This window comes from Hypomesus nipponensis, chromosome 21 (assembly GCF_054491055.1).
Source record: "Hypomesus nipponensis isolate SF chromosome 21, ASM5449105v1, whole genome shotgun sequence".
Taxonomy (NCBI): Eukaryota; Metazoa; Chordata; class Actinopteri; order Osmeriformes; family Osmeridae; genus Hypomesus; species Hypomesus nipponensis.
The window spans coordinates 9,156,232-9,178,243 of NC_140381.1; the positions used below are offsets into that span (position 1 = coordinate 9,156,232).

General features: G+C 43.7%; 5 protein-coding genes and 1 pseudogene across 8 annotated transcripts; 3 read left to right on the top strand and 3 right to left on the bottom strand.

Annotated features, from left to right (window-relative positions):
* Window positions 1-118: 118 nt before the first annotated feature.
* Window positions 119-1,403, bottom strand: LOC146237827 (essential MCU regulator, mitochondrial-like). Its single transcript, XM_084686120.1, has 3 exons — window positions 1,212-1,403; window positions 615-769; window positions 119-350 (listed from the first exon to the last, which is right to left on the bottom strand). The coding sequence occupies exons 1-2, from the start codon at window positions 1,371-1,373 to the stop codon at window positions 632-634; spliced, it is 300 nt and encodes a 99-aa protein (XP_084542246.1). The 5' UTR covers window positions 1,374-1,403; the 3' UTR covers window positions 119-350; window positions 615-631.
* A 237-nt stretch (window positions 1,404-1,640) lies between these two features.
* On the top strand, window positions 1,641-7,288 carry LOC146237828 (putative RNA-binding protein Luc7-like 1). Its single transcript, XM_084686116.1, has 10 exons — window positions 1,641-2,241; window positions 2,830-2,924; window positions 3,647-3,745; window positions 4,088-4,198; window positions 4,462-4,605; window positions 4,783-4,959; window positions 5,118-5,302; window positions 5,416-5,445; window positions 5,565-5,720; window positions 6,220-7,288. The coding sequence occupies exons 1-10, from the start codon at window positions 2,181-2,183 to the stop codon at window positions 6,455-6,457; spliced, it is 1,296 nt and encodes a 431-aa protein (XP_084542242.1). The 5' UTR covers window positions 1,641-2,180; the 3' UTR covers window positions 6,458-7,288.
* Window positions 7,289-7,483: 195 nt separating this feature from the next.
* On the top strand, window positions 7,484-9,012 carry cenpm (centromere protein M). Its single transcript, XM_084686119.1, has 6 exons — window positions 7,484-7,716; window positions 7,834-7,913; window positions 8,031-8,129; window positions 8,257-8,336; window positions 8,497-8,588; window positions 8,703-9,012. The coding sequence occupies exons 1-6, from the start codon at window positions 7,660-7,662 to the stop codon at window positions 8,850-8,852; spliced, it is 558 nt and encodes a 185-aa protein (XP_084542245.1). The 5' UTR covers window positions 7,484-7,659; the 3' UTR covers window positions 8,853-9,012.
* Window positions 9,013-10,822: 1,810 nt separating this feature from the next.
* Window positions 10,823-12,378, bottom strand: mb (myoglobin). The gene is made up of 3 exons (XM_084684872.1): window positions 12,296-12,378; window positions 11,577-11,796; window positions 10,823-11,319 (listed from the first exon to the last, which is right to left on the bottom strand). The coding sequence occupies exons 1-3, from the start codon at window positions 12,376-12,378 to the stop codon at window positions 11,179-11,181; spliced, it is 444 nt and encodes a 147-aa protein (XP_084540998.1). The 3' UTR covers window positions 10,823-11,178.
* Window positions 12,379-16,214: 3,836 nt separating this feature from the next.
* LOC146237831 (serine hydrolase-like protein) lies at window positions 16,215-21,137 on the top strand. 4 transcript variants are annotated; one of them, XR_014740521.1, is made up of 15 exons: window positions 16,215-16,504; window positions 16,692-16,835; window positions 17,117-17,230; window positions 17,524-17,565; window positions 17,661-17,680; window positions 17,817-17,891; window positions 18,033-18,142; window positions 18,236-18,315; window positions 18,443-18,477; window positions 19,457-19,533; window positions 19,630-19,717; window positions 19,942-20,069; window positions 20,402-20,580; window positions 20,838-20,869; window positions 20,961-21,137. XR_014740521.1 is itself a non-coding variant. In XM_084684943.1 (14 exons), exons 1-13 carry the CDS (start codon window positions 16,444-16,446, stop codon window positions 20,541-20,543), a joined length of 1,116 nt encoding a protein of 371 aa, XP_084541069.1. In that variant the 5' UTR covers window positions 16,215-16,443; the 3' UTR covers window positions 20,544-20,580; window positions 20,961-21,137. The 4 variants fall into 4 exon arrangements, 2 of the variants coding, with proteins under 2 accessions (XP_084541069.1, XP_084541070.1); XR_014740520.1 differs by having other exon boundaries at window positions 20,838-20,861; XM_084684943.1 differs by lacking the exon at window positions 20,838-20,869.
* On the bottom strand, window positions 20,963-22,007 carry LOC146237832 (myoglobin pseudogene; annotated as a pseudogene).
* Between the last annotated feature and the right edge of the window lie 5 nt (window positions 22,008-22,012).

Below are 22,012 nucleotides of genomic sequence, written 5' to 3' on the forward strand. Positions count from 1 at the left end.
TTGAGTTACCAGGCCTAAGATGCTTGAGTAACCATGACTGAACGGAGAACCCAATGCAGAAATGTATTGTAATAACCCAATGCAGAGAGATGAAGACAAAGCACGGAAGAGCGAGCACTAACAGTACCTTGTGTTTCCACAGACTCGTTTATTGAGTTTAAGACACATGCAAACAAGAGTGAAGGCCTAGTCGTGATCGACCTCACAATATTGAAATCAAATATCTTTGATATGAGGTAAGGATAAAGGAAGATGAAAGAGGGAAGGCCATGGAGTGGTGCAGTAATCTTCTACCACGGGAAATCTCTCTCCTTCCTTGTATTGGCATGCCATCATGACTGCAAAGTACACTGAAGGGAAAAATAAAAACATTCAATCCACTTTCTTGAATTTTAATATCTACCTGTCATTTATCAACGACACATGCACCATGATAGTATTTCATAGTAAACAACTGATTGAGGCTTGACTGGGCCCGAGTAAAGTAGGGTTTAGGCTACATCTTTCAGAGAACAGTTCTCAATTACATTATTACAAGTTGATGTCTGTCACTTAATCTAGGTTATGCATCACATATGGAACACAGATTCCAATTATTTTCTGTTTCCACTGACCTGAGTCAGTCGGCCATTTAGTCGTCATCGTCGTCATCTTCTGGGACAAAGATGTCGTGCTCTTCCAACAGAGCGGCGAAATTCTTACTGATCAGAGTCCCCACATAGAGGAAAGGCACCACCACAGCTGTCATGCGGATGAGTCCAAAAGACGTCTAAAAGACAGAACAAATTAGGCTAAATTAGTAATGTTAACAATTCCATAGAAACAACTGCAGCCCACCTCATTCGTTTTCTGAACTGTCAAATAGGCTAATGTAAAATGCCTATACCCACGCTCCTTCGTATTACTTTTAGTGATGCAATTACAGAACGTCGTGAAAGGAATTTGCTTAACGACAAAAGCATATAATTTAATTTGAGTTTTCAACCCATTTTAAGAAAAATTATATCTACTTACTTCCGCGTTGTTCACTGAGTTATATAAACATACGTTCATTGGCTCCCGCAAATGTCAGGCCAAATATATTAAATGGCCATTGGCAAGAGTGATGTCAATCGAAACCAAGACACGCCTGCAGTATTATGAACCTCCCACTTCATTCCTATTTTCTGAATCATGAAGGTAGTTAGGCCTACCAAGTAATAAACACTCACTTTGTCAGGTCGGGGTAGAATAGTGCCCGAACTAGATGACACCACAGTCCGGCATGGGGTAAACTTGGATATGTTCGTTGGTTTCAGACCAGATTTGCGGCTACCTATGGCCGTATTTCTCGATACAACCTGCCTCGAGAGTCGTAAGACAGCCGTCGCCATATTTCCAGTTTACAGTGTGGGGTGGAATTGTATTGTGGGCGTGTTTATGCGCGTTGCTGCAGAATACCATGACTACGTTCAACACAGTGAAAATTACAAAGTCCATAGTTGTTCAGATAAGACAGTACCAATACATGTAACGTTCAGTATCCTAATATATCATAATTTTAATGTAATTTAAATTTTACACATACGTCACATTTTCATGAATTTGTTAGGTTTTCTTTACGTTGCCTAAATAATGATAAGTTGTCAATCATCCAACCAGGGCGCGAGGACTGCAGCACTTCCTAGAGTGGGCCGGCGGTAAAGAGCGCGCACCAGAAAGAGGAAGTCAAGAAGGGGCTTTGCATACAAAAAAATATAATTTAAATGTCGGAGAGTTTATTTGAAGATTTAAAATGAATTAGGGGACTGCAGGCGATCTCAAAATTACATACAATTTAGATTTTCTCTTAATTATTCAAACCTCAGAATAAAACCCGCCACTACACTTGTATTAGTGACCCTTCGCCGCACGAGTTTGGTCAAGGCGATAGGGAAGTAAGCGAGAAGGACGAGCGGAATTTCTAAATACATAATTTTACCAGTAAACAACGAGGTTGTAACCTACACCTAAACACGTTTAGATGGTAGAAGGTCTCAAGGCATCATTGAGCAACAGAATTAGCATCAACTGGTCTTCACGAGAACTTGAGATTCCCCGAGAAAAGTTGTTCGTGGAGCACGAGCCGTCAGAGGCCTGTGGTCGAGGCTGCATGCATAGACCTTCGGCGTGGTGGAGTGCCTGTGACATAAACAAGAAACATGTCGGCCCAAGCGCAAATGCGAGCGATGCTGGACCAGTTAATGGGCACAGGGAGAGATGGTGAGTATTATATTCTGCGCCCAGATCTAATATTTTGTTGTAAACACGGCATTTTCTCCTGATCATGTATTTTTTTTACCCTGCTGAGCCTGGGCTAACGTTAGCTTGCTAGCTAGTGTTAGCTACGTCAATAGAAGTGTCATGCATTGCTAAATAGCTATCAAGCTAGCTGGCTACCTGTTGGTGCTAGCTAGCTAGCTTATAGCGTTAGCCAGCGAAATTTTAATCATCTTGTTACGATGGAGTCAATCCATGTCACTGGTAGTGTGGACTAGAACGTCTGTGTACCGTGTGGTCTCACGGCGAAATGTTTCCACACTGGGAATTTATAGCTAGCGAACTGCCTACCTTGCAAGATACATTTCGAAACCCAAGTTTGTCGGCTTTCTCTTTGGAGCCAACATGCTATTCGTTTTTTAAATGAATGGGAATCTGCTTGATAACTTAGTAAAATGACCAACATAAACTCATGTTGGGATACCCCTACTGTAATACTGTAATTCCAACACTGAATTATTTATCAATCTGATTGTGATTATATTACAATCCGAAATATCTGCTAATGTCGTGTTTGTGTAATGTTTCCAGGGGACTCCATGCGCCAGAGAATCAAGTTCACAGACGAGCGGGTTTGCAAGAGTCACTTGCTAGACTCCTGTCCTCATGACATTCTTTCAGGCACTGTGAGTATAATATGGGTTATTTACACAATCATGTATACATCCTTCAGCCTTAGGCGCTATATCTGACTGGCCCAACAGTTGGTTTGTGCACGGCCCCCTGTTACTAAAATATCTAATAACCAAGTCATAAAATAGTACTGCAGAGTACATCCTTAAGATCTTCAGTGAATATACTGCTCATTAAAGTCAGGGTAGGTGATGTTGTTGAGGAGCTTTTTGTCATATTAGCCGAATTAAACGTCACATCCTGATAGTGTAATTGGTGTGGATCTGGTAACTCACTCCTCAGGTATGTATACAGGCCACCCGTGCTTGGGATGTTGGAGGTGGCGGGTTCGCTCCCAGTGACGGGCGAACGTCGGCCCGGTGTACCTCTGACGGAGGCGCGGCCACGTCTGTTACAATAGCAACCAATAAATCGAAAGGTCTGACAGTGAAATCAAATGCATTCGATATCTGTGGGCGTCGCAGGACTGTAATAAATGCAACCAATCGTTTTTTTGTGAAATGATTGGACGGCATTGGGACCGAATGCAAGGATGGACCAGGCTGCTCGTCTGTCGACCTCCCAGCAGGAGGAAAGGCAGCGCGGTCATTTGTTTTGGAGTTTGCTTTGAGAGGAGGGGGTGGGATATTTGGATTTGAATCCTTTTGAACTGAAGCCAAATTGCTAGGTTTGCAAAACGTACATGCCCTGCCTCATGACTTCCCTTCTTTTCCAGCGAATGGACCTGGGAGAATGTGTGAAGGTTCACGACCTGGCTCTCAGAGCAGATTATGAGATTGCCTCCAAACAGCAGGAGTATTTCTTTGAACTGGACGTAAGTTCCCTCTCTGCATATTTGGGACGTCTTCTGGTCATTGTATCTGTCACACACCGGCCGTAGGTTACTAAATGGCAAATGGGCTCATTGACTTTTCCTCTTGGTATTTCTCTCCCTCTCCTACATTTACATGTATTCATTTAGCAGACGCTTTTATCCAAAGCGACTTCCAAGAGAGAGCTTTACAAAGTGCATAGGTCACTGATAATAACAACAAGATTGCCCCAAAGCATTGCGGGTAGCCAAAACAAGAAGCACACATTGTGACCGACCCCCAAAATAAGTGCCAAAGGGAAGAACCTCCCCCGTCCTCTCTCACCTCCTGCTGGTTGTCCCCAGGCCGCCGAGCACCTGCAGTCCTTCATTGCCGACTGCGATCGCCGGACCGAGCTGGCTAAGAAGAGGCTGGCCGAGACACAGGAGGAGATCAGCGCTGAAGTGGCTGCAAAGGTGACCCACACCAATCCCCCCGCGCGCACACACACAGACGCACACTTCTGAAAACAGTTTGGGAGATATGTCCCGTGATGCCATCCATAAACGCCGTGCCCCTGAATCCCATTTCATAACTGCCCAAACTGACTCGTGTGCCTTCACGGATGAAGGCTGCTTGTAATCTTTCCCGATGAGGCTTCAAAGGGCTTTATTCAAATTGGCGGTGAACTGGTTCTAACGGTGTTCTGACTCCCTTCTTCGTCCTCCGCCCCGGCCAGGCCGAGAGGGTGCACGAGCTGAACGAGGAGATCGGCAAGCTGCTGGCGCGGGCCGAGCAGCTGGGCGGCGAGGGCAACGTGGACGAGGCGCAGCAGGTGCTGGAGAAGGTGGAGAAGACCCGCGCCATGAAGAAGGAGGCGGAGGTCAGTTGGGAAGGTGGGGGTGGGGGTGGGGGGGAAGGAATCTGTCCTAGGGGCTAGGGAGGATCCCAAGGACATAGTAGCTTTGAACTCAATTTTTTTTAATTTTTTTTTATCATTATTTATTTTCAAACTGTCCCGATTCTCACTTTTCTCAACATGCCTTTCCCCCCCCTCTAGGACGTGTACAGGAACTCCATGCCTGCGTCCAGCTTCCAGCAGCAGAAGCTGAGGGTGTGCGAGGTGTGCTCCGCCTACCTCGGTCTCCACGACAACGATCGCCGCCTGGCCGACCACTTTGGCGGCAAACTGCACCTGGGCTTCATTGAGATCCGCGAGAAGCTGGACAAGCTCAGGGTAGGTCGCGCAGCATCCCCCCCTACACCTCTCCTTCCTGTCGACAGTACTTGACATGTCCACGAGGGGCCTGAAGGGAACTTTTTATAAGTTGACTTGTTCTGGGACTAAGCGTTGGCGGTCGGTTCACTTGGAACTGTCAACTGTTTTTTGAGTAGAAAGCGGTCGTCGAGAAGCAGGAGCGCATGCGGACCCGGAGACGGGAGGAGCGCGACCGGGAAGAGGAACGCGAGCGAGAATGGGAGCTGGAGCGCGAGCGCGAGAGGGAGACTGAGCGCGAGAGGGAGAGGGAGCGAGAGCGCGAGAGGGAGCGAGAGCGCGAGAGGGAGAGAGACCGAAGGAGGTAGGCTGTCTGCCGAGTCTTTTCCAGGATTCGGTGACATGCACTAAGACATGGGTTTCTAGCATTTGATAGGCCGAGTGTTTGCGTCAACCTGTGTGTGCTTCCTCCCTCAGGTCGAGGTCCAGAAGTGGCGAGCGTTACAGGTACGCCATGGTAACCGCTATCAAAATGTAGCTACCAACCTTTCCCGCGTCAGCGATGACCTAAACTCCTCCCTGCCTTTCCCTCTCTTTCTCTCCATCTCTCTCTCCCTTCCTCTCAGGGAGGGGGGCAGTTCATCCTCCCATCACTCGAGACGGCACCGCACCTCCCGGTCCAGGGAAGAAGGGGGCGAGCGAGACAGGGAGAGGGAGAGGAAGCATAGACACAAGGAAAGGCACCGCTCGCGCTCGCACTCCCACAGGAGCAAGAGGAAGAGGTGAGACTGGCGCTGCCTGCACGAGAGCCCCCGGCTCCGCAGCTCTGCTTCTGGGTCCTGACCGTGACATAACCGTGTCTGTACAGCTAGCAAAGCGCTTCAGACAGTGACATATTTGAGCTGTTGCGTACGAGTTGAAAGGAGACAATGACTCGACAATGATAAATTGCAGACAGCATTTTTATATATATATATATATATAATTTTTTCTTCAGGCAGTCATTGCATACAAAGGATTTCCGCTCATGTACTCGACGTACTTAGTCAAAATAATTTTTGTGTGCACAACATGAGATGCATTGTTTAACTGTTCTTTCATTTTGGAGAACAACAACCTCGAATTAAAACCCCCTTTGTTAAATGTGTATTTGAAGAGGAGGGTATGTGCTCATACCAGCCTTTAACCCACTGTCACGGCTGGTCTAGTCTGGGTTTTTCCCCCCCGATTCCCTCATCCCAACACCTCACGGTGCCTCTCCCCTGTTCCCCCCCCCCCCAGGTCCTCCAGAGACAGAACCTCAAACACCCACGACAAAGAGCGCTCCCCAGCATCCCAGGAGCGCTGGCGGGAGGCCGGAGGGGAGGCCCGCCGCAACGACCGTCCCCAGTTCCCGGGGGAGGACAGGGAGAGGTCCACCTCCCCGGAGCTGGCGCGCGGGAGAGAACGGGAGAGGTCCGTGTCCATCGAGAGAGACCGGCGCTCCAGTTCAGAGGAGAGAGAGTCGGGGGAGATATAAGAAACCGAGTTTGGCGGGGGGGAGGAGGTTCCCGGGGTCTTGCGTCGATGGGGAGGGGGCGGGGTTGAAAACGAGTCTGGGGGTGTGGGTGTGGGCGTGCAGTTGGGATGTGCATGCGTGCGTGCGAGTACTGAATGTCTGTTCATGTTTAGACCGGGGACATGAATTAGGTGGGTGGGGGGGGGGGGGGGGGGGGGTACAAATTTGATAAAGGAACAAGACTATTTACGACCAGGAGAGCTTACTAATTCACATACGCAAGAAACATGGGTGTGAATTATGACTCAAATGTGGGTGGATGGGAATGACTTGAAAGAATTGAAAGACCAGGGAAGCTTTACTGAACATCATCTTGTGTTAATAAATTGGATATTTAGAGCAAGCGAGAAATGACATGGGGGGGGGATATGGAACTTCTACCTTAAAAACCTCTTTGTTTTAGACATGCTGTTCAGTTTTTTTTTAATTTTATTATCATTATGATATACAACGTTATTACCATTGTTTTTTTGCGTTCCATTGAAGAATCCGATATTTGGTTTCGTACGGGGGTGTGTAGCCATGGGTTTATACACACACAGACACACACATTTACACTCACACGCGCCACACACACACACTTGATGAATACACACTCTTACAGGACATGTAGAATGAGATATAGGACATTCACAAGCATTTTAGATATTGGAGCTCTGGCCAGTGGTATTGAGTTAGTTAGCACACTCTGTCCTTTTGCTGTGAAACAAGATGGAGGTTTTGCAGGATCTGTACCTTGCTGTGCCATCTACAGTACTACAAAGTAAATAAAATGTTTGCTTCCGTTGATAACTGTTTGCGGAGTCGTTCTTGTTTGATTCAAGGTGAGCATCTTAATAGTATGTTTAATGCTGCCTTAGACAGTTAGGCCTATTATACGTTTGATAATACTTAGCCTTGTTTGTGAAATGGGCATACACGGCATACTGCGTATGTAGATTTATGAAGTTCATAAGTTATGTTGTATTATACCGGACATTGAACTCCAGTGACATAGGTGGCAGTAGTGCTCCAATTATTTTGTAGAATAAGAGTGTGGCGTAGACGTCATGACGTAATTTGCATACGACCCATATTCAAAATAACGCGCCACTGCAAGTTGTCATGGATGGAATTGGCTCTTTTCTTGTTTAAGCAGCGCCATAACAAATAAATAAGGAATCATGTCTGTACTTAAGCCATTTAATAAACTGCCTGATCTGAACACAGCGAACATTTTGGTAAGTACGATGTAGCTACATATGAAGGACTAACAGCTGCTAGCTTCCTAGCCAGTTGTCAACAACGTAACACAAATACAGTAGTTGGAGAATGTGATTTAATGTTTCCCGTTACAGCTGGTGGAAAATGAGGAGCAGTTTCAGCAGAAGCTAGCTGACGCAATTGTGCAACAAGAAAAATCTGTCAACGTTATTGTGTGAGTGTCATAATGTTCTACGTTCATGTGCTACAACTTACATATACAATGTATTATTACTCTCTCACTTGCTGACGAAGGAACACAGGTAAACTGACCCGCGTGATGTTTGTTTAGGAGATTAGCTAGAAATCTTCCCCTGCCCATGGAGAATGAAGAAAGTCGTCCTCGGATAGACCTTGTGGTCTTTATCGTAAACCTCACCTCAGATCTCAGGTGAGGTCAACACAGCTTTACGTTGAGGTGGTTGGTTCAACAGACAACCAGTCAACCAACAGTTACCTACAATTTGTGGGCATTGGGGTTTGTGAGTGTTACATTCATCTACTGATTCCCCATTCAGTTACAAGTCAACAGAGACTTCCCTGAAGTACTTGGATCCAAGTTACTTCCTCGGAAAAGTCTGCTTCCTTGTCACCAATGGTGAGAACTCGACATGCCTATTCGTTCTGCTTTATCGCCTACATTTTAGACTAATGTAGCGCACATGAACTCTCTTTCATCACTCTGTGGAATGGCAGTATGCGTCCCAACCCTTAAGTGTGTGTGTGTGTGTGTGTGTGTTCCTTCCCTCCATCTCTAGCTCGTAATGCAGCAGTGCCCCCCGAGCGTCTGGTGTCTGTCAGGAAGCTAGCCGCATCCTTCCAGTGTCCCTTCATGTGTGCCGAAGACCAGGTTGGTATAAAGAAAGGATGCCATGAATGTCTGGGGACAAATGTAAAACACACTTATTTCACGGCCCCACTCTGTCTCTCTGCTGCCTCCCTCCTTGCGCTGTCCCTCTTTCAGACGACAGACGGAGTGACCACCGCGGCAGACAGGCTGCTCTCGATCCTCAGGGTGGCGGCGGGCCTCGTTCCCATGGCAACGAGTCTCTACCTGTCCACTTTGACCCGCTGCACTGTGCCCGCTGACATGGACCAGCAAGGCTTTGACTGAACCTGCCACTCAGGACTCTGTCTGAGCCGCTGTCGAATCGAACTTGGACCAGAAAACCAACTCCTCGTGTTGATCCCTGAACTATCCCTGAACAGCAAAGGGATCTTATCCCGACGTGTAAATAAAATGTATTTGTAAATAAACTTGATATTTTTCCTGAGAGCTGTCTTGTTTGTGCTTTGTCATTCAAAAAAAGAAAATTTCAGATGAGGAACATGTTTGGGTGTGATTGTTATATAACTGATAATATTTTTTATGAGGGACTGGTATTTAAGGACACTAGAGGGAGTGCCAGACCTGAGACACAATTTGAAAAATAACTATGGACATTCACAAACTAGACAGTAGAGTAAGGCACAAAAATATATTGTGTTTTTTTTCTCATACACACACTGTCTCTGTATCACATTCACAGGCACCTCTCCTCTTGGTAAAGCTGTCATATGCTTAATGAGGCATGAGTATTATTTTCTACTCACGCTACCCGTTTTTCTCTTCACTACATACGCACCTCAACACCTGTCCTCTGGGTCGATCATGTCCCTGAGTGACCTCTTGCCCATTGGCCTCTTGCCCATAGACATCACTTTGACATTTTCTTCATAAAGGTACTGCATTATTTGGCGGCAGTTTGGGGCGTCTGAGATGGTACAGAACAAGAATGTTCATGGTTTTCATCACGATTGATTTATTGACCATGTTTGGGGGCAGGGCCGGCCACACTATAAAAAGATAAGGGTAGGGGAGGTGAGTGTTAATTGACAACTGTCTCTCTAGGAACTTGCATGCTTCATTGTTTTTTTGTTCTTCACCTTTCCGTTGGTGGAGCTCTTCTGTCCCCCGCAGCGAGTCAGCAGACGGAAAGAGAATGTCTGTGCATGAGGGAGGGAGAGAGACCTAGTCAAGTCGACTTGGTAGTCAAGGACATTTAAACCAAAGCAGGTGGGTGACCGGGTCACCTAGGGGCTGACACAGTGCCTGGTGTCACGTCTGCAGAGATGGTGGCGCGGCAATCGCTCTATTAATAGTGATGCTCTCACCATGGAAATGAAGCAACTTCCTCAGGATTGGTCAGCTGCCATCCGCTGACAAGTCCAGAGCATAATTCTTTCTTGACTTCAATGGAGACTTTAATACCGAAGGACTTGTGACCTTGAGTTAGAAGCAATTCCAATAAACCATATTCCGTACCCAGTTCCTGTTTATTTAATCTCTCTTCAGCTTGAGTGATCTCTGCTCTTAATTCCCTAAGCTATCAAGATCCAAACCCTGCTGAGCAGGGGAGAGTGTCAACATGATGCTTCCAGTAAAGAATGCCCCAGCCATCACCACAGCGTCCCACTGGTGCTCCCATGGCGCCAGGGCTGGAGAGGGTCAGCAAGTGTGAGAGGCGGGGAAGGAGATGCTCCTGCCGTGTGGTACAGAGGGAGTCACGTCCACATTGAGATAAGGCCACAGGATTGGTGCGAGAGAGGAGGATGGGTGGAGAGGCAGAGAACTGACCAAAAATCGACAAGGGAAGTGAGGAGGAGGAAAAGAGTGAGGCTGGGAGTTCCCTCTAAGTAGGAGAAAGAACAAATCGAGAGAGGGAGACATTGAGAGAAAGGGAGAAATAGCAAAGGGAGAGAGCGAAACTGAGACATGGCAAGAGAAAGAATGAAAGAGAGAAAGAAACTGTGAGAAGCAGCGATATAGTGTTTGTGTGTATGTGTCTGTTAATGAGGGGAGCTTGTGGACAAATTGCTGACCGCTGGCTAACTCATTTATTTCTCTCTGAGGCAGGAATAAGTGTGGTCATGTGTATGTCCTGGTGGATACACATCTTGTTGATACATTCTACTTATCCATGCCTTTTTTTATTGTTCATAGATTATAGATTCTAAAGATGATCATAGATTATTTTACAAGAAGCAGTAAAAAATGCCCACAGTATTTTGTAGTTGTGTTTGTTTATTGGTTTATTTGCAAGTCTTAACATGAGTAACTGTGCCATGTGTGTCAATTGACATTCAAAAAGCAAAACATTATATCATTTATATTACAATGACAGTAATGCTGAACAGAGAGAACAGGATGAAAGTCATGCTGACTCCAACAGTCACATCCTGTGAATCAAACCCACTACTGTGAGATTGTCTATTGGCAAAGCAGTGCTTGGATTCAAATTTATTGAACAGCTTTGCCCTTGCAATTCTTACATCGGATTTCTTTATGTTCGTTTTAACGCCATGTTTTAAAAAATCCATTCAGACCTCCCAACAATAAATCATGTTGATGTTCATGTTACATATGTGGCGTGATGACTGAAACAGCAGAGGTCTAAGGTTTAGCCAGTGAAGCCCAGCTCTTTGTAAGTGACGTCGATGTCAGCGATGACCACGGCCATCACCCTCCTCAAGGCGTCCTGCCCAGCCGCATCCAGCCCTGCCTTTTCCCCCATGACTTTGGCGATGACCTCAGTGATAAGCTAGTATGAAAACAGACCAAATACTTTGATAAGATGTTTTGTTTTAGTTTTTCAACATTTCTTATTGACAAAAAATTGAAAAATGTTTAGCACACCCAATTTGGGACGGAGAATTCAAAATTATAGATAGATTATCCACTTGGGAAGTTGGTAAACTTAGAAGTGTGATAAAGAATATTTAAGCATACTAGAGAAGCCACAAGTGTGAGAAACCAGAAAGAAGATCAATTAAAGGGAGACGAGAGATTCATTTTCACCCTGAAGTTGTTGAGGGCAATCTTGTGCGTTTTGGCATGGGTGGTGGCCAGGGGCTTAAGGAGTGCAGCATGGTCACCCTTAGCCTTCAGCAGATCACCCAGCTTCTTCAGCACGGTGGCGCCGTGCGCTGATACAGCTGCGTTGCCCGCGAGGTCGCTCTTGGCGATGCCAGCGAACTTAGGGAACAGCTTCTGGGTGTCTGGATTTTCATTGAACAAACTAGATAGAAGGAGAGATCAATAATGAGAGGAAGACAGTGATACAGTGTGAATACATCAGAATCAGAATGGTATTTATTCGCCATGAAAGTTTACACAGACAAGGAATTTACTTTGGCAGGAAGGTGCATATAATAAACATATAGGAGCCTAAAATTTTAATATGTGGACCATCTATACTAGGGGTACATAAACTAGCAGTACTAAGTGGAATTTGAATTAAATAAAATGTACAATTAAATAAAATATAAGTTGCCATAAAATAAAAAACAAGTTGCCTATTACAAAAAAATAAATACAAATATTACTAAAAATACAAATGTACATATTTAAAAAGGTGGCGTTTAAATCTTGACGACTTTTGGTAGTGATACACATTGAAGCACCTTGCATGGGATTACGCATGAGTCGTTCCTCGCCCTTTTGCTAGTGAAGTTTCATACTCCATTCTAACTATGAATCTATCTCAATGTACTGCCTTGACCGCATACTCCACTGACCGAGTCAGAACCAGACCTCCATGGGTGTTGTAGTCGGCCTCGACCGGGCCCCAGCACTTCAGCACCATGTCAAAGTCTGCCATAGTCTGAGGAAAAGGAGATGCGGAGGCGGTTAGGGGTTATGAGTTAAGTATAGGTTATCAACCAGTTCACAGAATAGATATTTTATGCTTAGAGTGCAGTTCCTAATTTACACGTTATGGCTACATTTATAGTGTGGATTGATTTAAGAACAATGGAAGATGGCCAGTGTTTTCTCAAACAATTGGCAATCACAACAGGTGATTGTATATGATATGCAAACAAGATAAAGCAAGCACACACACAAGTCTGTTGTGTCATTAGATTTGTCCATCAAAGCAAAGCTCTGAAAGTCTGGCAACATTCTCATCTGGTAATTTTATACGCATAAGATTTAAAAAAGTTATGGATAAAATATAATTTTTAGTGTTAAGTAGGTAGGTTAAGAGTGTGTCCCATGCTATCTGGAGGGTAAAACAGGGTGTGTGAAGGGGGAGAGGAGGAGAGGTCAGCTGGGTACACTGGTGAGTCTGCATGGCATGACAGGCACACACATACACACACTAACAAACACTACTTGCACATAACTGAAAAATGACATTAGCTTAGCAACAGACCATTAACCGGGAAATTGTTTAGTATTTGTTTTGTGTTAGCAACCAATACATTGTTAAGGAAAATGTTTAATATTTTACCGGTAATAGACGGAAACGAAGATTTGAACTCCCCAGATACTTTGGACCTGACCAACGCCCCCGACCCAACCTTTTATAACCCCACCCTTCTCTTCCTCCTCCTCTTCTCTCACTCATCACACCCCACCCACCAATTAATCCATCCCTTTTTTTATATACTCTCCCTTTTACTTTCTGTGCTATCAAATCGTAGGATACCTTGCTATTAGTGCAGGCATTGCATACTAACCCAACACATCTGGTCTTTTTGAATGAGATTGAAAACATTAAAGTATTTTGTCAATAATTAGCAGTGGGAATCATGGCACTGTTTCCAAAGAGTGAAACTAATTAAATGTGACACTACACAAACCTTTCTCGATGTATAGTATTTATATCTCGTTTCACAGAAATAATTAACTGCATAATGGTGATGTGATTATGGTGACTGTATGGTGCGATTGGGTGTCAATGTTTTTTAAGTTAATATCCTTGACAAATCAATTAAAGTAAAACTTTGAATCTGCCACTTATGGCAATAATAAATATTGGGGATCTTAATGACAACACATAAAACAATTGGTTCTTGCCAATCCCCAGTCTCACCAGCTAAAGACCCTGCTATATTTGTGCATCACCAATCCCTTCCCAGCACACACCCTTCCACCTCACACTTCTCTCCCTCTTATCCATTATCTTTCCTTTACCCCATATCTCTCTTTTCAAGTTACCATGCAGCTAAATAAAGAAATATTGCAACAGCCAGGCTCACTGGTATTGCCAAAGCATTTAACTGGGATCACAGTTAGGTCATGTTCAAACCATGGCACCAGAGAATGGAGGTCGATTTCCTCAACGGTACTCTAATAATATCAAGCGCTGGTCTTTGAGACATATTTACGTTTTTTTTTCTTCTCGGTCAGCTACCTGCCCTCTATTTTAGTCATGAGTAGTGGACTGTGTTGTGGATAGACTCAGTGAGTTGTGACATGCCAATACTAGCTTAATTGGTGTAAACATTCAGGCATAGTTCAAAGAAAAGTCCATAAAATGGCTAGCAGTAATACTTAAAATTTCATTTTTTTCTTTCTTTTTTGGACACAAAAGAAACCCAAACAAACAAACAAAACACTTTATTGAATACAATTCATGGGCCTTAACATAGGCCAGTGTATTGGCCTGATTAAATACATATTTTCAAATGGAGATGTATGGCATGTAAGTAGGCAAATTTCTTACTTTCTTATTTTCGAAGAATGGAATTCACCCTTTAGATTCTAAAGGGTTATTCTCAGGGGCGATTCCAGGATCAGACCTTTGAGGGGGCTCAGCCCCCAATGAGAGTGTGACATGGATACAGTGTCTTGCAAAAGTGTTAAACCCTCTCGCTAATAAATCACTAATTTCACTGGATAGCAATTAATAATTAACAATTAATTGTCACTTTCAGTTACTGGTTGTCACTTTCAGCTACTGGTTGCACTATCAGTAACATTGCACTATTGTACTTCACTGTACTTCGCCATCAGGCTCCTGAATGGACATTGACATGGTCATTGATTCACTTCTCACTAGTTACTTTGCACAATGTCACTTTCAGCTACTGGTTGCACTATCGGTAATATTGCACTATTGTACTTCACTGTACTTCACTTAATTTAGACTAGGTTTGTAGGGTTACCAATAGGTTATTATGTGTATTTAGGGAATAGTATATTGTATTATGTATATGTATCTGTATATTTAGGAGGTTTACTTATTTAGGCTTAGCATAGATGTATGTGTTTATATTCTGTGTACTTATATGTTATGTTATGCCAGGTGCTTGCATTGTCTTGTCTTAAGAATTTCAGTTCCCAGTCTGACCTTGTTATTGTGCAAAATATTGAATGAATGACAAAACTAAGCACCCTTAAAAGAGTCTAAAATCGCAACTGGTCATTCTAAAGGCTAAAGTTGAAAAGTGGCATTTGTCTTTGTTACTGCGCCTTCTGGCGACGCTCTACAGAAATTACTGTTCTGTTCCAGACAAATCTTTTAACGACAAAGGTTGGTTACTTGACTGCTCAATCATATTTCCAGATTTGGTTACCCAATGGCGTGTTTGAAAAAGAAAGACGCATTGAGACTTCATTGGTGAAAACATATAGGCCTATGTGTTTTACAAAACCCGGAAGCGACAGAGAAGGTTAGAGTCGGCTGAATTTGTGTTTGTTTTTAGGATTCAAAGTTATGATTTAGAGCTATTCAATGCTTAGACATATGTTTCTGTGTATTATACTGCTGTTCTTAATTCTGTAGAATGCTCAATTCACTTGAATGGGGCTTCCAAATATTCTGTGTTTTCAACTATTTTTCCATATTTGAACGTTTCTTTGCATCATTTACCGTTCGCGGAACTCCTCCCTAGAACGGGCCTCGTCCAATCATACCTTAGCAACCGCTACTAAGAGAAGAAGGTCCGACAAGTTTGACATATGAAGCAATTTGGTGAAACGGTGTGTCGATCTGACACAAAGTATCCTGACAGATTAGAGGGAGGCTTGGTTTTCTTTCCATTTCCAAAGCCCAAGACACAAGAGGAAAGGTGACGGCGGTGGATTAGACAGTGTGGGAGACCCCACTCCCAATTTAGTTTAGTGAACATCAATAAACACAAATATGTCTGCTCCAAGGTAGATAAATTAAGCTGCTACTGTAGCGCACGATATGTAAGATATGCTAGTTGAGAGAACATCCCCAAACAGTTATGGTTCATGTCAACTAGTATTATTACCACTCCTGGTGCATAGTCACTCCAACAAATGTGTTAATATTAAAATCAAAATATTACCGTAAAAATGTTAATGTACTGTATCAATGTTGAACAAAACATCCCAACAGGCCATTATAAACGTATTTTATTGTAATATTTGTAGCATTTTGTGAGTGGCCTACTCCTAGTATCCAAAAGATTGTGTTGGTTGTATTGAATAAAGAGGTCGTGGGGTTTTTCATTTTTCGACTGAGACCTGTATGCTTTGGCTCTGATTTTTGTTGTTTCCCCATCGTTGCTAATTTTAATATTTTGAATATATCCTTCCACTGCATATTGCAGTCCCTTCTGCTGGATCTGGAGGAGATGGCGGAGGTATTACTCCAAAATCATCACTCACACTGACAGCGTGTCCCCGTACTCGCCGTGTATTTTGGGTTGACAGTTCCGGATATTGTGTCGGACGTAGCAACAGTAACTAAGGGGGGGGGGGGGAGTAGCCTTTTGCCTTGGATTTATGTCTTTCGTAGCACTCCATAAGTAGTCCGGTCATTATCGTGAAAATAAGCCCCGTCAGGGCGAAGCAAAACCCTTCCGCTTACCCTTGGACTTACAGTTTAAGTTACTGTACACATTGTTAGCTAATTCATATTGCTGATGTTACGTGTACTACCAAACTGTTCAGTTGGTGTTTCAGAATGATACAGACTTTGAAAGGTATAAGACACTTAATGACATCGTCTACAATGAAACATGCAGGTGAGAAGGAAGTTTAAAGTATTCAACGCATTATGTTGTAGTAGGCTACAATTGTGTGTGTTCTTCGTGAAGGACAAACGTGCTTGCGTGCGTTTGTGTTTGTATGGGACAGAGAATCGCATATTTAATCACGTTTTACCATAACCTTTCATACAATTCACAGTTTGAAACTATTAATGTGCAACAGTTTCAGAGTTCAAAATGCCGGTGCCATGGGGCGAAATCAGAGGCAAGGTCTGGGGTCCTGACCATGGCTGTCCTGTACTTTGCCTGCATGGGTGGGCTGACAACTGTGGAACATTCAACACCCTTGTACCCTTACTGCCACAAGGTACCTAACTAGATCAACTAAATTGCACACTGTGTTGTCTAAACACATTGATGAAAAGGGCTGACAGTGTTACTAATGCAAGGTAAAGAGAAACATAACTGAAGCATAAAATCTGAACACAGTGTCTGTGGAATAAGGATTCTGTTGCATATTCCGTAATCCCTGTGGCCACGCCCTGGCAAGGACATTAAGAAGAAAGGGTCATTCACTTCTTTCTTTCTGTCAGTCCCACCCACCACTTTTTTTTACTTGCATGGTTTTTCTCTATCTCTCTTCGACAGACTTCCGATATGTAGCCGTAGACATGGCTGGTCACGGCCTCTCCTCCCATCGTCCTCCTGGGGTCTTTTATTCCATCCCCTCATACGTGGCGGACGTTCGGCGAGTCATTGACGGTACAGAGACTTCAGAAGCCTGAAATTGCCATTGATGTTATACTGTATAACAGCACATGACAAAACTGAGATTGTCTTAGTTCAATTGGAATATAGCACACAAACCCATATCACATGCTAAGGAGTTACAGTTCCAATTGATCCAAGCTATAAGCAATGCAGAGACTTGCTTGTTGTAGGGCATGGTAGGACAGTCTAATTGTTTTGTCTTGCTGAAGTTGGCCGGGGAAGATGCACAAGCAAGTATTGTCTGGTGTCGATGAGAAATCCAACCTGTTGACTTACATTTGCAGCTCTCCAGTGGAAGAAGTTCTCCATCATAGGGCACAGCATGGGTGAGTTGCAAAGTTGATCGTTGTATTACATTTCATACAAACTCTCCATCTCTCTTTTGGGTGTATGCCATCTGACCATGCTCTCTCCTCCACAGGAGGCACTGTAGCAGTAATGGTAAGACGATAGCAGAATGCAATTACTTTCTAGATTACTATATATAGGATACTGGCAGTTTAGCATTATGGAAGGAGTTGGCCCATGTGTTTTGAATGCTACCATGTCCCGTTACAGTTGTTAACTGTTTTTACAGTTCAGTGCCTTGTATCCAGAGATGGTGGAGTCGGTCGTGCTGCTAGACTCTTATGGATTCTTACCCACAGATCCGGTAGTTAAACATTCAGGAGATCCACAAACACACTTTGAACACAGTTCGGATGTAGGATTAAATGAGGGTGTCGTTCTTTCTGATATTCTCTCTGTTCCTCTCTCTCTCCTTCTGTCTCTGTGTCACTTTCTTAAATTCTAGAAAGAAATTACACGGGTGATGAGACAGGGCTTTGATGAAATGCTTCAGTTTGAGAAAAAGAGAGAGGAGATGAAGGAGCGGGTGTACACCCATGAGAAAGCCGTGCAGAGGTGAGGCTAACTACCTCCCTGGGCCTGTTTTTGTTTTTTATCTTCTTCTTTTTTACCCCCCCTTTCATCCCACGTTCACTCAATCTCTTCCAGACTCATGGCTGCAAACCCCACCCTGTCCGAGCAGTCTGCTTGCATTCTTTTAGAACGAGGCCTCGCTGAGGTGGAAGGGGGTAAATATGGTGTCCAGCTCTCTAGTTTTAAAATGTAATGTTTACTGTTTGTTTTGTGCTGTAATGATCCTAGGAGCTGGGTCATGTGAAGTGTTTCTTATTTTTTCTTTCTTTTGTGTCACCTCAGGAGTGGTTTTTACCCGTGACTCTCGGATCAATCTGGTGAGTGACAATGAAATGTCTTAATGAGACAATGCTGAAAATGTAAACAAATTGGGTCGACACTCAAAAAGAAGGATGTTGTAGAACTGCTGCCAGACTTTATTCAGTTTAATTCCTCATGGCTAATTTGTAATGCTGCATGATTCAATGACTACTTGGCACACATCGGAAATGTTAATGGGAAAAACTCATTCAGTCAAGTTCCAGTGGTGTGGGCCAAGCAAAGTCATGTATTCATGCAGCATAGGGAGAGATTACACTCCACACCATAGCTGTGAGCCAAGAAAATATTAACACTTAATAAAGTCCCGTGGAAAATGGACAGAAGCATTAACCGTGTGCAGTGAAGCCGGTGTGTTGGTTGTAGTCAAACGGTTTCTACAAACGTCAAGGGCTATATTTCAGCATCTCAGAAGAAGGGATTAATGTTTCCACAGACGTCTCTAGTCTTAGCGCCAGGGGCAATTCTAGGATCAGACCATAAATGTTTTGTATAGCATACATCCTAAAAAACTATTAAACAAACGGGATTACCTGTGTTGAACTACTTTGAAAAGCAAAAGTCAAATGGATCACTTACTGTAAAGCTAACACGCGTCCAATAGACATCATTTTTAATATAGCCTACTAGATGATGTAAGATGGTTCTGTAAACCTCTCCCCACTTGGCTGTGAGGTTTTCGGCATTAGGAGTGACGATTGGTTCCAGAGCCAGTTGTAAAGTTGGGAAGCACGGGTAAAATGCTGTGTTAGCCATAGCCACGACTAAAATCGCAACTGCTTAGCGCTGTACCACAACATCAGCAAAAAAAGAACAAAATATTTGCAGTGTCAAGTTCTGCGTATACAGTTGTAGTTTGATGTGTGTATGTAGTCTTGCAACAATAAACACATGGGTATAAAATAATTAGTTGATTCATCAATGTATGCTTTGTTTATCAGTAAATGCTCACTTGTTACTTGCCGAAATGTATTTCAGAAAAACATCGAGCCAGTCAGTCGGGAACAGTTTCTAGAGTTGAAGTTACTGATACAAGCTAAATTACTACTAGTACTGTAAGTACTTAGTTTACTAAACTAAGTTACACTACACTTAAGTATACACTGTGCTTTAGTGCCGTGGTTTAAGTAAATTCCTTACCTTTCTTCCAGAGCTGACAAGGGCTTTGAGAAGTTTTTTTCGCAACCCGATCAGAAGAAATTTACCTCTGCTCTTATTCAAGGCTACAAGGATCACAAAGTGAGTGGTATATAATTGACAGTATATGTCAATAAGTGCAACAGGATTGAAATGTTTGATTGTGTCCTGTAAATTTAGGGAAGATTATGCTAAGCAGACTCAGCAGCGCATCACAAAAAGAGCAGGGATATTTTTAGGTGAAAACGCCACGGCAACCTGCATCACTGAAGAGTTACTGATTTTTTTGTATTCTTTCCTTCTTATTCTCTAACCCCTCCTTCCAGGGCATCGTGATGACAGTCTCTGGAGATCACCATGTCCACCTGAACAGTCCTGAGAGAGTGGCCACGTTCGTCACTGATTTCCTCCAGTCCAACTCTTCCTCATATGTCTCTGGAGAGGAAGTCGCAAAGTTATAACAGACACAAACACTTTACCAGCACACTCTCTTACACAGTGAGATGTGCTTTAACTGTCATTATAATCAGGTCACAAAACCTAAAATACTGACACAGTACTTTTTGTACTGCATAATTGTACTACTGCATTAATGTGTGCCTTCGTAAAGTGAGTAACTACACAGGGCTACTGAAAGTCACTTACGTGCTTCCAATCTACTCATGAACAAAAAATGTTTCCCAACATACTTGTATCCTAATATTTGTAACATACTGTGCCAATGTTTTGATCTTTTTAAGAAACATGTCTCGTGGCTACTTATTCATGTTGTATGTTTTTAAGCAGTTCCTTGCTACTGTTCTGCGGAAATGTGTTCTGGGGGGTCAGAGGGAGTCACGTCCACATTGAGATAAGGCCACAGGATTGGTGCGAGAGAGGAGGATGGGTAGAGAGGCAGAGAACTGACCAAAAGCGACAAGGGAAGTGAGGAGGAGGAAAAGAGTGAGGCTGGGAGTTCCCTCTAGGTAGGAGAAAGAACAAATCGAGAGAGAGAGACATAGAGAAAGGGAGAAATAGCAAAGGGAGAGAGCGAAACTGAGACATGGCAAGAGAAAGAATGAAAGAGAGAAAGAAAGAAAGTGTGAGAAGCTGCAATGTAGTGTTTGTGTGTATGTGTCTGTTAATGAGGGGAGCTTGTGGACAAATTGCTGACCGCTTGCTAACTCCTCTCTCTCTCTCTCTCTCCCTCTCTCTTTCTCACGTTCTCCCTCATGCACAACAGAGACATGTCTAGCTTCTAACACAGGTGATTAGGTGACTACCAAAACAGGCAGGAATGCGTCTGTTCATGTGTATATCCTGGTGGATACACATATTGTTGATACATTCAACGGTTCTGTCTAAGGTTCAACCAGTGAAGCCCAGCTCTTTGTAAGTGACGTCGATGTCAGCGATGACCACGGCCATCACCCTCCTCAAGGCGTCCTGCCCAGCCGCATCCAGCCCTGCCTTTTCCCCCATGACCTTGGTGATGACCTCAGTGATAAGCTAGTATGCAAACAGATTAAATACTTTGATAAGATGTTTTGTTTTTCAAAATTTCTTATTGAGGAGAAATGGAAAAATGTTTAGCACAACCAATTTGGGATGGAGAATTCAAAATTCTAGATTGATTATCCACTTGGGCAGTAGGTAAACTTAGACAGAAGTGTGATAAAAAAAAATATTTAGGCATACTATAGCAGCCACAAGTGTGAGAAACCAGAAAGAAGATCAATTAAAGGGAGACGAGAGATTCATTTTCACCCTGAAGTTGTTGAGGGCAATCTTGTGCGTTTTGGCATGGGTGGTGGCCAGGGGCTTAAGGAGTGCAGCATGGTCACCCTTAGCCTTCAGCAGATCACCCAGCTTCTTCAGCACGGTGGCGCCGTGCGCTGATACAGCTGCGTTGCCCGCGAGGTCGCTCTTGGCGATGCCAGCGAACTTAGGGAACAGCTTCTGGGTGTCTGGATTTTCATTTAACAAACTAGATATTATTAGGGTACCGTTGAGGAAATCGACCTACGTACCGCCATCATTTCAACTTGACCTAACTGTGATCCCAGTTAAATGCTTTGGCAATACCAGTGAGCCTGGCTGTTGCAATATTTCTTTATTTAGCTGCAAGGTAACTTGAAAAGAGAGATATGGGGTAAAGGAAAGATAATGGATAAGAGGGAGAGAAGTGTGAGGTGGAAGGGTGTGTGCTGGGAGGGGATTGGTGATGCACAAATATAGCAGGGTCTTTAGCTGGTGACACTGGGGACTGGCAAGAACCAATTGTGTTATTATTAGAATCCCTAATATTTCTTATTGTCACCATTAGTTGCAGAGTCAAAGTTTTACTTTAATTGATTTGTCAGGGATATCATCTAAAAACCATTGACACCCAATCGCACCATACAGTCACCATATCAC

Coding starts and splice junctions, on each gene's coding strand:
- LOC146237827 (XM_084686120.1), bottom strand. CDS start 1,373: ATGGCGACGGCTGTCTTACGACTCTCGAGGCAGGTTGTATCGAGAAAT. Junction 770..1,211: donor TTCTACCCCGACCTGACAAA/GTGAGTGTTTAT, acceptor TCTGTCTTTTAG/ACGTCTTTTGGACTCATCCG.
- LOC146237828 (XM_084686116.1), top strand. CDS start 2,181: ATGTCGGCCCAAGCGCAAATGCGAGCGATGCTGGACCAGTTAATGGGC. Junction 2,242..2,829: donor AATGGGCACAGGGAGAGATG/GTGAGTATTATA, acceptor TAATGTTTCCAG/GGGACTCCATGCGCCAGAGA. Junction 4,199..4,461: donor GCGCTGAAGTGGCTGCAAAG/GTGACCCACACC, acceptor CGCCCCGGCCAG/GCCGAGAGGGTGCACGAGCT.
- cenpm (XM_084686119.1), top strand. CDS start 7,660: ATGTCTGTACTTAAGCCATTTAATAAACTGCCTGATCTGAACACAGCG. Junction 7,914..8,030: donor AAATCTGTCAACGTTATTGT/GTGAGTGTCATA, acceptor ATGTTTGTTTAG/GAGATTAGCTAGAAATCTTC. Junction 8,589..8,702: donor TCATGTGTGCCGAAGACCAG/GTTGGTATAAAG, acceptor TCCCTCTTTCAG/ACGACAGACGGAGTGACCAC.
- mb (XM_084684872.1), bottom strand. CDS start 12,378: ATGGCAGACTTTGACATGGTGCTGAAGTGCTGGGGCCCGGTCGAGGCC. Junction 11,797..12,295: donor GGAGGTCTGGTTCTGACTCG/GTCAGTGGAGTA, acceptor CCTTCTATCTAG/TTTGTTCAATGAAAATCCAG. Junction 11,320..11,576: donor TTGCCCTCAACAACTTCAGG/GTGAAAATGAAT, acceptor TTTTCATACTAG/CTTATCACTGAGGTCATCGC.
- LOC146237831 (XM_084684943.1), top strand. CDS start 16,444: ATGATACAGACTTTGAAAGGTATAAGACACTTAATGACATCGTCTACA. Junction 16,505..16,691: donor GTCTACAATGAAACATGCAG/GTGAGAAGGAAG, acceptor AATGTGCAACAG/TTTCAGAGTTCAAAATGCCG. Junction 17,231..17,523: donor CGTTCGGCGAGTCATTGACG/GTACAGAGACTT, acceptor TTACATTTGCAG/CTCTCCAGTGGAAGAAGTTC.